The sequence below is a fragment of the Plasmodium brasilianum genome, chromosome 5, assembly GCF_023973825.1.
Source record: "Plasmodium brasilianum strain Bolivian I chromosome 5, whole genome shotgun sequence".
In the NCBI taxonomy this organism is placed as follows: Eukaryota; Apicomplexa; class Aconoidasida; order Haemosporida; family Plasmodiidae; genus Plasmodium; species Plasmodium brasilianum.
Genome location: NC_090118.1, coordinates 1,706,084 through 1,720,016, shown reverse-complemented (window position 1 = coordinate 1,720,016; position 13,933 = coordinate 1,706,084). Strand labels below are relative to the sequence as shown.

Here is a 13,933-nt window from a genome sequence, read left to right as displayed (position 1 = left end):
TATGTAGCCCACATTAATATGCTACAAATTATAACTAAAAACTTACTTACTTTAGTATACTTGTGTATCTAAACGTATAATAAAATGACCTAATAAACTTTATTATTTATCTATTTTATATCTCATTTCATCTATATTTTTTAGAAATTTAACTAAGCAGGAATACAATTATACTTTCTAACCTCACCAAAAAAAAAGCATTATCGTATTATTATTATTCTACATACATATATATATATTATATATATAGAAGAAAATATTTTAGTAAAATAAATCAATAGTTAATATTAATATAATAATATGCACTTTGTATTAAAATTCCCATTATCAGAATTTCCATTCTCCCTTTTCAGAAACAAATATGCCTACTCGAATAATTTTCTCCAGTTCTTAAGTATACTTTTAAAAGGATTAATATAGGCACGTGATGTTCGACTACAGAATACTTTTTAACGTTTATATAAGAGATATAATTAAATGAATTATTAATATTATATTTTTATTTTCATTTAAATATATAAAAAATAATATTCAATAAAAGGATATTATTATCAAGAACTACTATGGGAAACCTTAACTTTTTTAATAACACAACGTTAAAAAAAAAAAAAAAGAGTAACCTTTTTAATAAATCTTATTATAAATTATCTTAGGAAATAAATGATACATATCTACGAATTATCTATAAAAATATTTTTTTTTTGAACTTCATTTTATTTAAAAAGTTATCACTATTAATATGAATAAATTACTAATAGATAATATAAATTATGTATATTATTATATACCATTTAAACAATGTTAGCTCATTTCTTAATATATTTAGAAATATAAAAAATAGGAAATAAATGTAAAGAAATACGTACACATATTATATTTTTTTAGAAATTATTTATTTATTTTCTGTACAATTACTGTTACTTTTTCTTTTTGCGTATATATTCACTTTCTTAAAAATTATAATATTATGAAAAATCAAAAACAATAATTTATATATATCATTCATTAAAATATTATTACATTTATTTCATTAATTCAATACATTAGATATATAAAAAATGAAAAATATATGTATTTAATTTATAAATTTTTAAGATATATATATATATAATACTTTTAATGCAAAATTGAATAAAAATTTCAATAAGGAACCATAATACTACAATTAATGTTTTTATCTATTCATTCTGTATTAGATATATAAAAAATATATAATTGTTTAAACGAATACAATAATTATAATTTAATAATAATATATTATAATTATATATTTTTAACTTCAAAGTTATATAATGCAAATTGAAATAAATGTACATTCAAAAAATTTCTACAGTAGTTATATTCAATAAAATTCTTCTCATACTCTTATTTTATAGAATAAATATTAATATTAATCATTCTCCAAGATATAAGAAATATATATATACATATAAAAATACGACATGTATTCACTTACTTTTTGTTAAATACCAATCAAGACAAATTTATTCCTATTATGATGGTAATTATAAATTTTCTTCACAACAGGATAAAATAATAGATTCATATTAGAACAGGATAATAAACAGAAATCTATCATTTTTAAATAAAAATTAAATTAAAATACTTTAGTAAAATTATGTAAATTGTGCTATTTTACATTCACTTTAACGCACATATATGTGTATACTTATTTTTAAAGACGACCTATTTAAATATATAAAAATAAACACTAAACCATATAAATTATTCAATCTCAAACAATATTTTATAATGAAAATTCAAAAATATTAGAAATTCAAGTTTAAAAAAAGTGAGATTATATGCTGTACAGTTCTTTACTAAAAAACGACTTATCTGTATGTATATTTATAAAATATAAGCAATTATGAGGAAGTCTAATAGATATGTAACTAAATATATTATAATTATAACTTCATATTAAATACTTTATAAAATAAAAAATATTTCTTATTATTAGTTTTATCTTTTCCTGAATTTAATTTTTTCATATTTTTTAACTTTTTTATGGTAATAGATAATTCCTGATATAACTGTGATAGCTAATAAAATGAAAGGTATAACATATATTATAATACCAAATAACTGTCCTAATATGCAACCTGTACAAACATCTGTTGCAGTACAACCTGTACGCGTAACTTCATCAAAAATTGAATTATGCCTCCAAAACCATGATGAATTTTCTTTTAACCAATCTAACATTTTCTTTAACCACCATTCTTCAGTATAATCTGCCCAGCCTTTTAGAATTTTCGATAATCCTAATGCACCCCACAATCCTTTATTTCCATCTACCACACCCCATGTAAAATCTGTTATGAGTATAGTTAATAACAACAAGAACAAAAACAACGGTAAAGCAATTCGTAATGCTAGCTTTTTGCACATTATTTTTTTATAAATCTTATTACTAATCATCCTGTTTCTTTTAAGAAAATCTTCAAAATCAAGTTCTTTAAATATTTTTTTTTCAATACTGGAATGTTTTTTTGTTTCAAATATTTTTGCTTCTTTTTTCATAGCATTCCTATGAACTTTTATACTCTCTGATGAACTTTTATATGAATGCTTCTTTTTTTCTGGGGTTTCACCTTCATTATTAGATAAATATTTTTTTTTTTTCACTCCACTATTTGACATGTCTTGTTTTAACCCTAGTATATTTAAATCACTTTCTTCTTTATGTATTACTAATAATCGATAATATTTTCCATCTAATTTACTATCATTATTAGAGTTATCTTTTAAAAATTTGTTAAGCGTGCTCTGAAAAAGAAAAAATCAAATATTAGCTATTTAGAAAATAAATAGTTTCATGTTAAAAAACTGAATATATAAAAATATAACAACAAAAATATAAATTGTACATATATGAGTAAATGGTATTATCATACATTATCAATGCTAAAATGGAATAACCATGTTAAAAATATAAACGCTGAAATATTAAGAAATAATAATTTAATATTTTTTTCCATGATATAGAATTTCAGCATTTCAATGTATTAAGTAAGAAAAATAATAACAAATACATAAAATTCTTCTAATGATAAAAAATTATATACAATTTATTTGATTATTTTTTCTATATTTACTACCTTTCCGTAAAAAATATATTGTATATAATTATAATGTTTTTTACAGAGATGTAAAATAACATTAAATATATATATTATAAAATGTTTTCTTAATATTATTAAGTAAAATGTAATTTTAATTAAAATGATTTTTTTATAATTCATTATTATATACATAAAATATTTTTTTAATATATTCGTGTAATTAAATAATTTTTTTATTAAACATTTTTAATGTAAAGTAAAAAAATACATTTTTTTATCATATAGGGAAATATTTAGTTAATATGATATATATTTTCTATATTCTATATAATATAGAGAATATAGAGAATAGATTGTTCAATATATAATGAGAATAATAACGATTTGATGAGTTACTATTAAAAAAAATTTAATTCCATAAACATTCTTTTCAGAAAAACTTGTTATAGACAACAAGATATTAATTGTTATAATAATAAAATAATAGTAATAATAACTAAAGAAAAAAATATTATGTATAACCTTCCCTTTTTATATTATTAAAAGTTTTTGCGTTAACTACAATTTAAACATATTCATTATATTATAACATTACATATCTTAGAAATTAAACATAAAAATGCTTAAATAATCTATGAATAAAAATATATATATAAGTGTACACTAATTTTTTTTTTTTAATATAATTTCATAGAGAAACACTTTTTATTATATATAAATAATACTATTAGTGCTAAATGAAAATTCTGTAATTTCATCAATACAACATTTTTTTTAATTTTAATTATGCATATATATATATAAAAAATATAATAAAAAATAATGAAAAAAAAAAAATAATAAATATATAGAGTAATTTTTATTTAAATTGTATTAAAATCAGAATAACCTTAGATCAAAAATGTATTTCTTTATTACATTCAAGAATGGAAATATATATATCCTTTTTGGGTATCTATATTTTTTTTCAAAAATATTTAAGTTTCATAATATAACGTTAAAACAATATTCTACGTTATTGTATATATAATATATTGAATAAAGATATAATTAGAATTATTGTAACTACATACTAATATGCAACATTAATTATTCTCTATATAAAATTTCAACTAAAAACAAAATTACACTAATAAATGTTTACTATTTTTTATCTGTAAACTGAGAACAGAATATCCATTTATAAATCATCCGCAAAATATAATTAATTTTTTTTTCTTTTTGCTTATATTATATTTAAGATTTACGCGTTACAAATATAAATAAATTAGTAGTAATCAATGTATACTACATGTTTATTTAAAACTCAACAAATTTATCAACAAAAAAAAAAAATATAATAAATTTATTTATTATCAAAATAATATATATTCAAATAGCTCGATCAAAATGTAAATAGAACTATAATTAGGAACTATAATAAAATAATAAATGATTTCAACTATTTATTTAATAGAAATATGTTAGAATCCTCAATTTAGTGAATTATAAAAAGTATTCGATACTTAATAAGAACATATCTTCAATATACACTTATTATTTCACATTTATAAGATGTAAAAGAAACTAAGATTTTAACTTCCCTACGTAATATAATGGGTAAAATTAGTGGAATAGTCTATAAATATACGATATAATCTCTCTTTTTGAAAATACATTTATTATTAAAGGCGTTTTTTCTGAAGAATCATATATTTAAATTACAAAGTTCTTTTATTTTCTATATATTTTTTTATTAAAATTTTAGTTAAATTATATTTTCATATACTTTTAAATTTCTATTACAGCTATAATCAAGAAGTTTTTCTTAACAAACATATAAATCAATATAATAGTATAATAAAAACTGAAATAATTTGACATGTATTATTTATCCTTAGTAACGAATAAAAGTTAATAAAAGATAATATTCTATACCTTCCGAAGAGATTAAATTTACGTACATATGATATTTTAAGTGATATAAGTATATTAATAAGTAGATATTTCAATACGATATTCTTTTTATGTGAATATGTACTAATAATATTTTATTTTATTGTATAACATTTCAATAAAATTATATAATACACTTTTTTACAAAAATAATTGTAAAGTGTATGGTACTCTGGAATATGTTTTAATAAATGTAAAGTAATCCCTTTTTTGAAATTATCATATTTACAATTAAAATATTATTCTCTTATACTATTCACACAATACTGACTTATTTCAATTTTAACTAAAAACTAAAGAGTATTTTTAGTTAAGAAATTATTTTTAAAATTCAGTGTATCAAAAAAATAAATTTATAAAAAATCAACATATAATATATCATTTTTTTACATATACAAATAATTTGATATGAATTGAATTTTTGCTACCCAATTAACGTTTATTTAATACAATGACATCCTACAATGTTTAGAACTCATATTTTATTTTTCCCTTATATTCAAATGAGTATCATGTTTTTACAAAAATTTGGTGTTCTTTAAATGAAATAAATATTTTTTTTCAAAAAATATTATTTTTTCCATTTATATATTATAATTTTTTGTTTTATTTTTAGGACGATACAGTGAAAACGTTTCTTAAATATAAAGAAAAATTTAATTCATTCACCTCCCAAAATTGAGAAATTAATAATACCCTTTGTAGTACTATTTATTCAACAGATTTAGATAATTCTATTTATTCAGATTTTTTCTCTTAATGTCCAACGTTCAGTGAGTACTTAAATAGTATATATTCGCAGAAGGACGAACCTGATGCTCATGATAGATTTAAATAATTGAAATATCTACTAAATAATGGTAATTTTCATAATAAATATAATTTGTTTAATAAAATTAAAGTTGATATAACAGGATTTATTAATGATACATGTAAGCAAGAAATAAAAATAATTAATTCTCGTATTCTAGAAAATCTTAAAAATCTATACAGTTATCATGAGTATTTGAATAGCTTCAGTAGTAAACACGATAAACCTAACGATAATGGAAGCGATAATTGGAAATCACTATAATTTTCATACTAAACATTATAAATGATGCTCAGGATATAAAAATGACGAATTTCGTGAAGAGTTAAACAAATTTAAAAAAGCACATAATAAATAAATGTCCGCTGTAACTTCTCACTCTAATATACCACAGATTTTACCACCTACAAAAGTAAATTACTTATTTGTTTCCACCTTAAAAACAGCTGTAGTATTATAACATCTTTCACTTTATTCATTTTATATAAGGTTAATATATATTGTACATAATTGTGCGAATATTATACCACAATTTGTAAATTACATTTTTACGAAAAAAATAAAAAATAATTTATTATTTTTGAGTATATATATACATATTTATTTTCTTCTATATAGTTTAATCCAGTCAAATGTTGTATGCGTAACTGTTTACAATGAAAGAAAATAAATGAAATTAAGGAATTTTGAGCAACTAGAGAATCCTTACAAAATATATAAAAAGTAATAAACAGATATAATAGAAGATTTCACAATGTAAACTGTCATTCTCAATGAGGTTTTTATATAAAAATTACAGTTAATATTATATACATTAAAAAGTAGTATACTTAGTAGTATAAAGGTTACATATAAGGGAATATATATTAATAAATTCGATAAATGAAACTTAAGAGAAAGTATTTAAAATTTATAAGAGTTGCAAAAATAATTATATAAAAATTATTCAAAGAAAAGGTTACCATAAATAGAACGTGATTCAAGAACCAGTTGCATAAAAATATTTTTGTATATCATATTTTCATTATCGTAAAAAAAAAAAATTTTAAAACGTAAATATATAAGACAACACTATGACATAAATGTAGATTTTTTACACAGTAATATGTATTAACATTTATTACATACTTATTAAAAGAGGAATAAAAAAAATTAAAAAAAATAAAGAAACAAGAAATATGTAATACTAACATTATAACACATTATTAAAAGATTGGCTTATTCAAATAAAAAGGACAAATAAAAATTTTTGTATGATGAAAAAATACTCAATATTATTTTTTATGACCTTTTCTTTATAGTTACCATAAATTTGGTAAAGACAAAAATGCTTAGCATGTACTTCATATTTCTAATATATATTAAAAACTTATGTAGTTTTTTATATTTTTTTAATACTTGTTATTAATTTTACCTTATTATACATACGTTGTGAACGGCATAATCATGTATGTAACAACAAATATTATAAAAATAATAATAAAACATTTTCTTATTAATTTGTTTATGCAATAACATGTTCAAATATTTTTAACCGAATTAATTCATAAAAATTGTACTTTCGTTTGCTTACGAATTCTTCATATTATTAATAATTTATTTTTAATTTAAAATATATTTCAGTAATAAAAAAATTGTTTTGGTTAATATATTAAAAGTATAAGCTATAAATTAAAAGTTCTTTTATAGATTAAAAAAATAAACTTAAAATTCATGTTATTTTTCTTTAAATTTTTTTTTTTTTTTAAGTACATAAATATAAAGGTATATCATTTTCTTAAATGTGTAAGATTTATATTTTTCATTTACTAAAAAAATTAATTGTATATTTAATAATAGGCATAATATTAAAAAATAAAATATTAGCAATAATAAAATAAAAATATTAACCGTTCTACCTAAACTCAGAAGCTTATTTTAAATGGATATTATTTTATTATATATATAATTTCCGAGATATACCATAAGACAAAAAAAAAAAAACTAACATCTCTTAAGAAGTCAAAAGGAATATATATATTTAATAAAATAAATATTTTGTTTTTTATATTGAGTAAAATATATATATATGTGTATAGCATTGTAACATTATATACTTACATCGTTTCATCAATTACAAAAGAAAACGTAATATTTTTTAATATAAAGCTAGTTATATATTTTTCTTATTAGAACTACAATAATCATATTAAGCTTGAAGATGATAAAAAATATAGAACAATTATTTTTCATTCAAAATATAAATTGTAAAACGACATCAATAAAGTTATATTAATTTAACCTCATATACATAAATTTTTTTAAAAATTCTATTTTAAACAAATATAAATATTAAGCAATAACATTTAATTTTTCTGTAATAATAATTTATTATTCAAAATGAAAAACATTAAAACATTGAAATTAGCAAAAGAACGAACATATTTTATTACCATTCCTTATAAAAATGAAGAGCTATACGCATGTGCATCTATAAAATTGTAGAAATAATAGTTATGAATATTAAAAATATATAGATAAAAGTATCACTGTTATTGCATCATATTGATAGTATTCTTATAGAAAAAAAAATATTTATTATTCAATTCACTGAGTCATATACTTAATTTTTTTATATTTTTCATTATTTCTTAATATCTTAGGAATTGTTACTATAAGTATGATAGCTAATACAATAATAAGTAGGCAAAATATTCCTATATAAAAATATTCTACTCCTGGTACTCCTGCCTGTGATAATGCTCCTCCTCCTGATTCTTGGTTTACTAAAGATTTTATTGCTTCTATAATTTGTTTTAGACCTAAATTGTTATATATAAATTCCCAACAACTTTTAAATGGTGTAAAAGTTGCATCCTTAACCATCTCATATCCATACGATATGGGTAATCCAAATCCCAACAAGAAAAAAATCAAAAACGTAGCAATTCCAAATCCGTAACTTCTAAATTTTATTTTTTTTAAAGCTATATCACGAGTTCTTTTTTTTTTCTCGACAAAATTATCATAATCTTTTTTTTTCATAAATTTTCTTTCAAAATGGAAATGCTTTCCGTCAAACATTCCATTATTATAATCTATAAATTCTGTATAGTATTGTGCCTTATTTAATAATATTCTATTGGACTGCTTGTGTTTTCCTTTTGTCTCTTTTTTATCATTATATATATGATTTTTTGTGCGCACTCTATTGTTTAATGTATCTTCTTTTAACGTCACAATACTTGAATCCTTGTCGTGCTTATATTTTCCAAGTAATCGATAATTACTTTTACTCAATTTTCCAGCAAGATTATAGTTCTCATTCAGGAAATTAATAGAAGTATTCTAAAAAAACAAAACAAATATTTACTATTTAATTTAGTAAAAAATTTAATGCTAAGTAATAGTGTCATTTAATAAAAAACACTAAAAATATAAATAATACAATATATGCTTATGTTATATCGTTATACCACATTGTTAAATGGAAAAGTCCACGATAAAAGAAGAAAAGCATTAATTTTTATAAAAAGAAGTAATTTAATTTTTTTATACATCATAGGGATATTTAATACATTAATTTTTTGAAAAGGTTAAAAATTAATAATAATATAGTATTTTTTTATCATAAAGCACGCTGTAATTATTTATTTAATTTTCTATTATTGTTATTTTTTATTTTTTAGTAATAACATAATAATATATACATAGTTATAACATACTTTTCAGCTTCTGCAAAGAGAAATGAATTAATTATTGCATTATATAATATTTAACATAACTCTATTTAAAAAGATATCTTTCACTAAAATAAAATAATTTACTAGATTAACAAATATTTAAAATATATAATTTATTTAATACATTGTATTAATTAAATTATTAATTTATTAATATTTTCGGAACAAATTAAAAAATAAATATGTATTTCTTATTACATGGAAATATTGAACACTTATACCATAGAGAATATAGAGAATACATATATAATATATTCCTATATATATAAGACAATAATTACTAATCTTAATCATGTTATCCTAATAATGATATCTATATTATATACATTATATTCTAGACGAAATTTTTGTTATACTTATATAAATATTATATATAATAACAATAAAATAACAGCGGAAATAAACGAAGAAAGGAATATTTTGTATTAAGTTAATTGTAATACATTTGCCAATAACTCCTTTAAGATTCACAATAATTTATATATTATAATATATTTTAAAATAATAAAATTTATATGGTAATACTTAATCTACGAAAAAATATCTGTTCTAAAAGAAAATAAAAATTGATTTTTTATTGTTCCCATAATATTATAGAAATATAGATATTAATTATAAATGGTTCACATCATTGTTTATAAATAAAAAATATTTGTATTAATCTTCCTAATTACTAATATATTTTTTTAATTAACTATACATATTTATAAAAAATATTAATATACTTAAGAAAAAAAAAAATTTATGACAATAAAATTATTCCGTATATCTATTAATATACGTATTTTTTATATAAAACTAAACAGTTTTACAAATTATAGTAATACATAACATTAACAAAAAAAAAAAAATAAATACTAAAAATATTTGTTTTCTATATTTAAATGGTTATTAGAGATATTTTTAATTTCCACTGAAGAAATGACCATACATGCTAGTTTAATTTTCTTTTAGTCCTAATAATATTTTTTTACAAATGATTAATATTGCATGTATTATTTTAAGTAAACAGTACTTTATGAAGTGTATGTAAACGTTAAAAATAAAATATTTAAGTATATTATATTACAAAATACATTGGAATATGTAAAAATAAAATTTGATAAATGATATTTATATATTAAATTTACTTAAAAAATATCTGTATGTTCAACCTTATTCAATATACTTATTTAATTGAACAATGTAAGAAGAACAAACTTTTAAAACACACATAATTACAACATAATAAATAAAAATATCCTTATGATTTTATAAATTATTTATAAAAAAATAATTCTTTCATTTTTGTTTTGTTTTGTTTAACATATTATCGCTATTAATTTTTATGAATTGACTAATTCTTAATATAAATGATATATATTTTTATACAACTTTAATATGAAATTAGTACAATACATAATACATATACGAAAATAAAACATAGATAAAATATAGAGATAAATACCTATATATTATTGTGTAGCGGTAGAAAACATATATTCTTTTTAATTAACCTTAATAACAATATTTATTTGTATATATATATATGTATATATATATAACACATTTTTAGTGGATTATCATTGTGAATAAAAGAAAATATAAATAGAAAACAAATCGAAATATATCATCCACCACAATATTACTGCATTTAAATAAGTTCATCTTTTAATAATGAAAAATATATAAATATATATTTAATTTGTCTTTTCAAAATACATTTAAAGCCACAACAAAGCACAATAATAATAAATAAAATGGATTGGACTCTTCCCTTAAGTATAAAAATAATTCTGAATTTAGTAAAATATTATAAATAATCAATGATTAATAAATATATTATTTAATTAAATACTTATATTTTCCTTGTTAAAGCATGAAAAAACAACTATTTTTTATAATGACATGTACAGGAAATATATTATTCATATCACATTAACCTTAATTTACAGAATAAATGTTAGGTTTTTAATTAAAAATATATATGCCAACACTACAAAATATCTTTGCATTATTTCAATAAGGGAAAAACATGGAATATTTATTTTTAATATAAAAATAATAATAAATTTTTTTATTTCTTCCATCAGATAATAATTTTAGACCAAGTCATACTAAAAAAAAGTACCATTTATAATAGCTCAAAAAAAGATTACATAAAATTTAAAAAAAATTATATGAATTGTTCTGTTTTATATTAATTTTAACGGACAAACTTATTTTTTTATTAGGAATATAATAAAATATTCACTTATACATATATATATATATATATTAAGTGGTACTATGTAGTTATACTAGTACAATACCTTAAAATACAGGTGGAAAAACAATAAAACATTTATACTCTAAGAAAAAAAATAAAACATGTTTTTTTTCAGATGTGTATCAAAATAGCTTTGTATATGATGATACAGTTATAAAATTTATTCAAATATGGTCATGTTTATTGGGTATATTACTAAATCTATTACAGATATTTCTTCAAATATGAGATTTATTTATAAATATAATTATGTTTCTTACTATCCATTTTACCTTTTCTTGAACTTAATTTTTTCATATTTTTTAACTTTTTTATGATAGTAAAATAACCCTAATATAATTGCGACAACACATATTAATAAAGGTAAAAAAAACATTAGATTACTAAAAAAAGGTTTAACGATAATAGTAGTAGTAGCACTCCCACCACTTCCACCGGAGGATTGTACTGTTACAGCCATAAATTTTAAAGGGGAACTTAACAACCAATCACGTAATTTATTAAAACAATTCTTACCAAAATATGATGTCAACGTATTAATGAACTTAGCTATAATTATATAACCGCAAAAATAATCAGATATTAATGCAACTGACAATAACAATATCAGTATTATAGGTAAAGAAAGTTTTAAACCGTATTTTCTACGTATTATCTTTTTGTAAATCTTGTCAGTAATTATCCTATTGTTTTTAAGAAAATCTTCGTAATCAAGTTCTTTGAATATTTTTTTCTCTAAATAGGAATATTTTTTTGTTTCAAATATACAAGTTTTATTTTTCATAGCTTTTTTATTGCCCCTCGCATTCCTTGATGAACATCTACTAGATAATTCCTTTTTTTGTGTCCTTTCGTTTTCATTATAAGATATATTTTTTCTTTTATGAAATTCATTACTTGATAACTCATCCTTTATCCCTGTAATAATTGAATCCCTATTCTTTTTATATTTAGCTAGTAATCGATAATTTCCTATATCTGTTTTTCTATAAAATTTGTATTTTTTATCCAGAAATTTGTTAAAAATAATCTAAAAAAACAAATTAAATATTTATTATTTAATCTAATAAAAAATATCCCTCTAAAAAAGAGTATAAAGAAAAATAAAATACAAAAAATTATAAATATTAAAAATGTCCTTAATATTATCATACGATGTTATTGCCAAGATGGAATATCCAAGATGAAATAAGAAACACAAAAATTTTAATAAACAATACTGATTTAATATTTTGTTCCATGATATTCATTTTTAGAATTGTAATATATACATTGAGGAATAAATTTACAATAATATATTTTTAATTACAAATGTTTCTACATTTATTTTTCTAATTTCTTTTTTATATATTTTTATGAAAACTAAATAATATATATATAATTTCGATGCATTTTACAGCAGACACAAAAAATAAAAACTCTATATATTAAAAAAATTTTATATTAAATATATTTTCAAAAAAGCATTTTTAATAAAGATAAAAAAAATTTTAATCTTTTCAAAAATATTTAAATTATATAGTATAATTATACTATATAGTTGATTAATTAAATTGTTTTTTTACTAATCCTTCAAAAAACAAATAAAAAAAAATATAAGTTTTCAGAATATTTCTCTATATTGTATTTATATAGTATACGGTATATATAGAATATAGAATGTATAAATTATAGATAATACGTTGCACTATATATTGAGATAATTATATCTAATTATTAATTTATTGTTTTAATAACAATTCTAATTTTATAGAAATTATATTTATGAAATACTCCTTATGACAATTAAGTAAAATTAATTATTTTAATAATTTAATAATGACAATAATAAACGAAGAAGAAAATATGTTTTATGGAATTTTATATTACATTAATTATAACACTTTCATTTTTTAAAAGGTTGTAATGAATTTAAAAAATCTTAATTATATATTACAAGAAAAACTTTACAAAAAAATATATATGTTCTAAAAGTAAATAAATTGCAATTTTCGATTAATTTATCGTATTATCTAAAAGTTAATGTTTCTTATTTAATTTAATTCTTATCTTTATTTGCTAGTGTAATGTTTTTAAATTCTCAACTTCATTTTTCTTTTTTCAATAAACTATGTACTCAAAAAAAATGTTAATTTAATAAAACCGAAAAAAA

The 13,933-nt window shown here is 18.7% G+C and overlaps 3 protein-coding genes across 3 annotated transcripts; all 3 read right to left on the bottom strand.

Moving 5' to 3' along the window:
• Positions 1 to 1,962: 1,962 nt before the first annotated feature.
• Positions 1,963 to 2,981, bottom strand: MKS88_001602 (uncharacterized protein; the record flags this gene model as incomplete). The annotated part of the gene is made up of 2 exons (XM_067214543.1): positions 1,963 to 2,769; positions 2,898 to 2,981. The coding sequence occupies 2 exons, from the start codon at positions 2,979 to 2,981 to the stop codon at positions 1,963 to 1,965; spliced, it is 891 nt and encodes a 296-aa protein (XP_067074968.1).
• A 5,416-nt stretch (positions 2,982 to 8,397) lies between these two features.
• MKS88_001601 (uncharacterized protein) lies at positions 8,398 to 9,350 on the bottom strand (the record flags this gene model as incomplete). Its single annotated transcript, XM_067214542.1, has 2 exons — positions 8,398 to 9,138; positions 9,267 to 9,350. The coding sequence occupies 2 exons, from the start codon at positions 9,348 to 9,350 to the stop codon at positions 8,398 to 8,400; spliced, it is 825 nt and encodes a 274-aa protein (XP_067074967.1).
• Positions 9,351 to 12,049: 2,699 nt separating this feature from the next.
• MKS88_001600 (uncharacterized protein) lies at positions 12,050 to 13,022 on the bottom strand (the record flags this gene model as incomplete). Its single annotated transcript, XM_067214541.1, has 2 exons — positions 12,050 to 12,811; positions 12,936 to 13,022. The coding sequence occupies 2 exons, from the start codon at positions 13,020 to 13,022 to the stop codon at positions 12,050 to 12,052; spliced, it is 849 nt and encodes a 282-aa protein (XP_067074966.1).
• Positions 13,023 to 13,933: the final 911 nt, after the last annotated feature.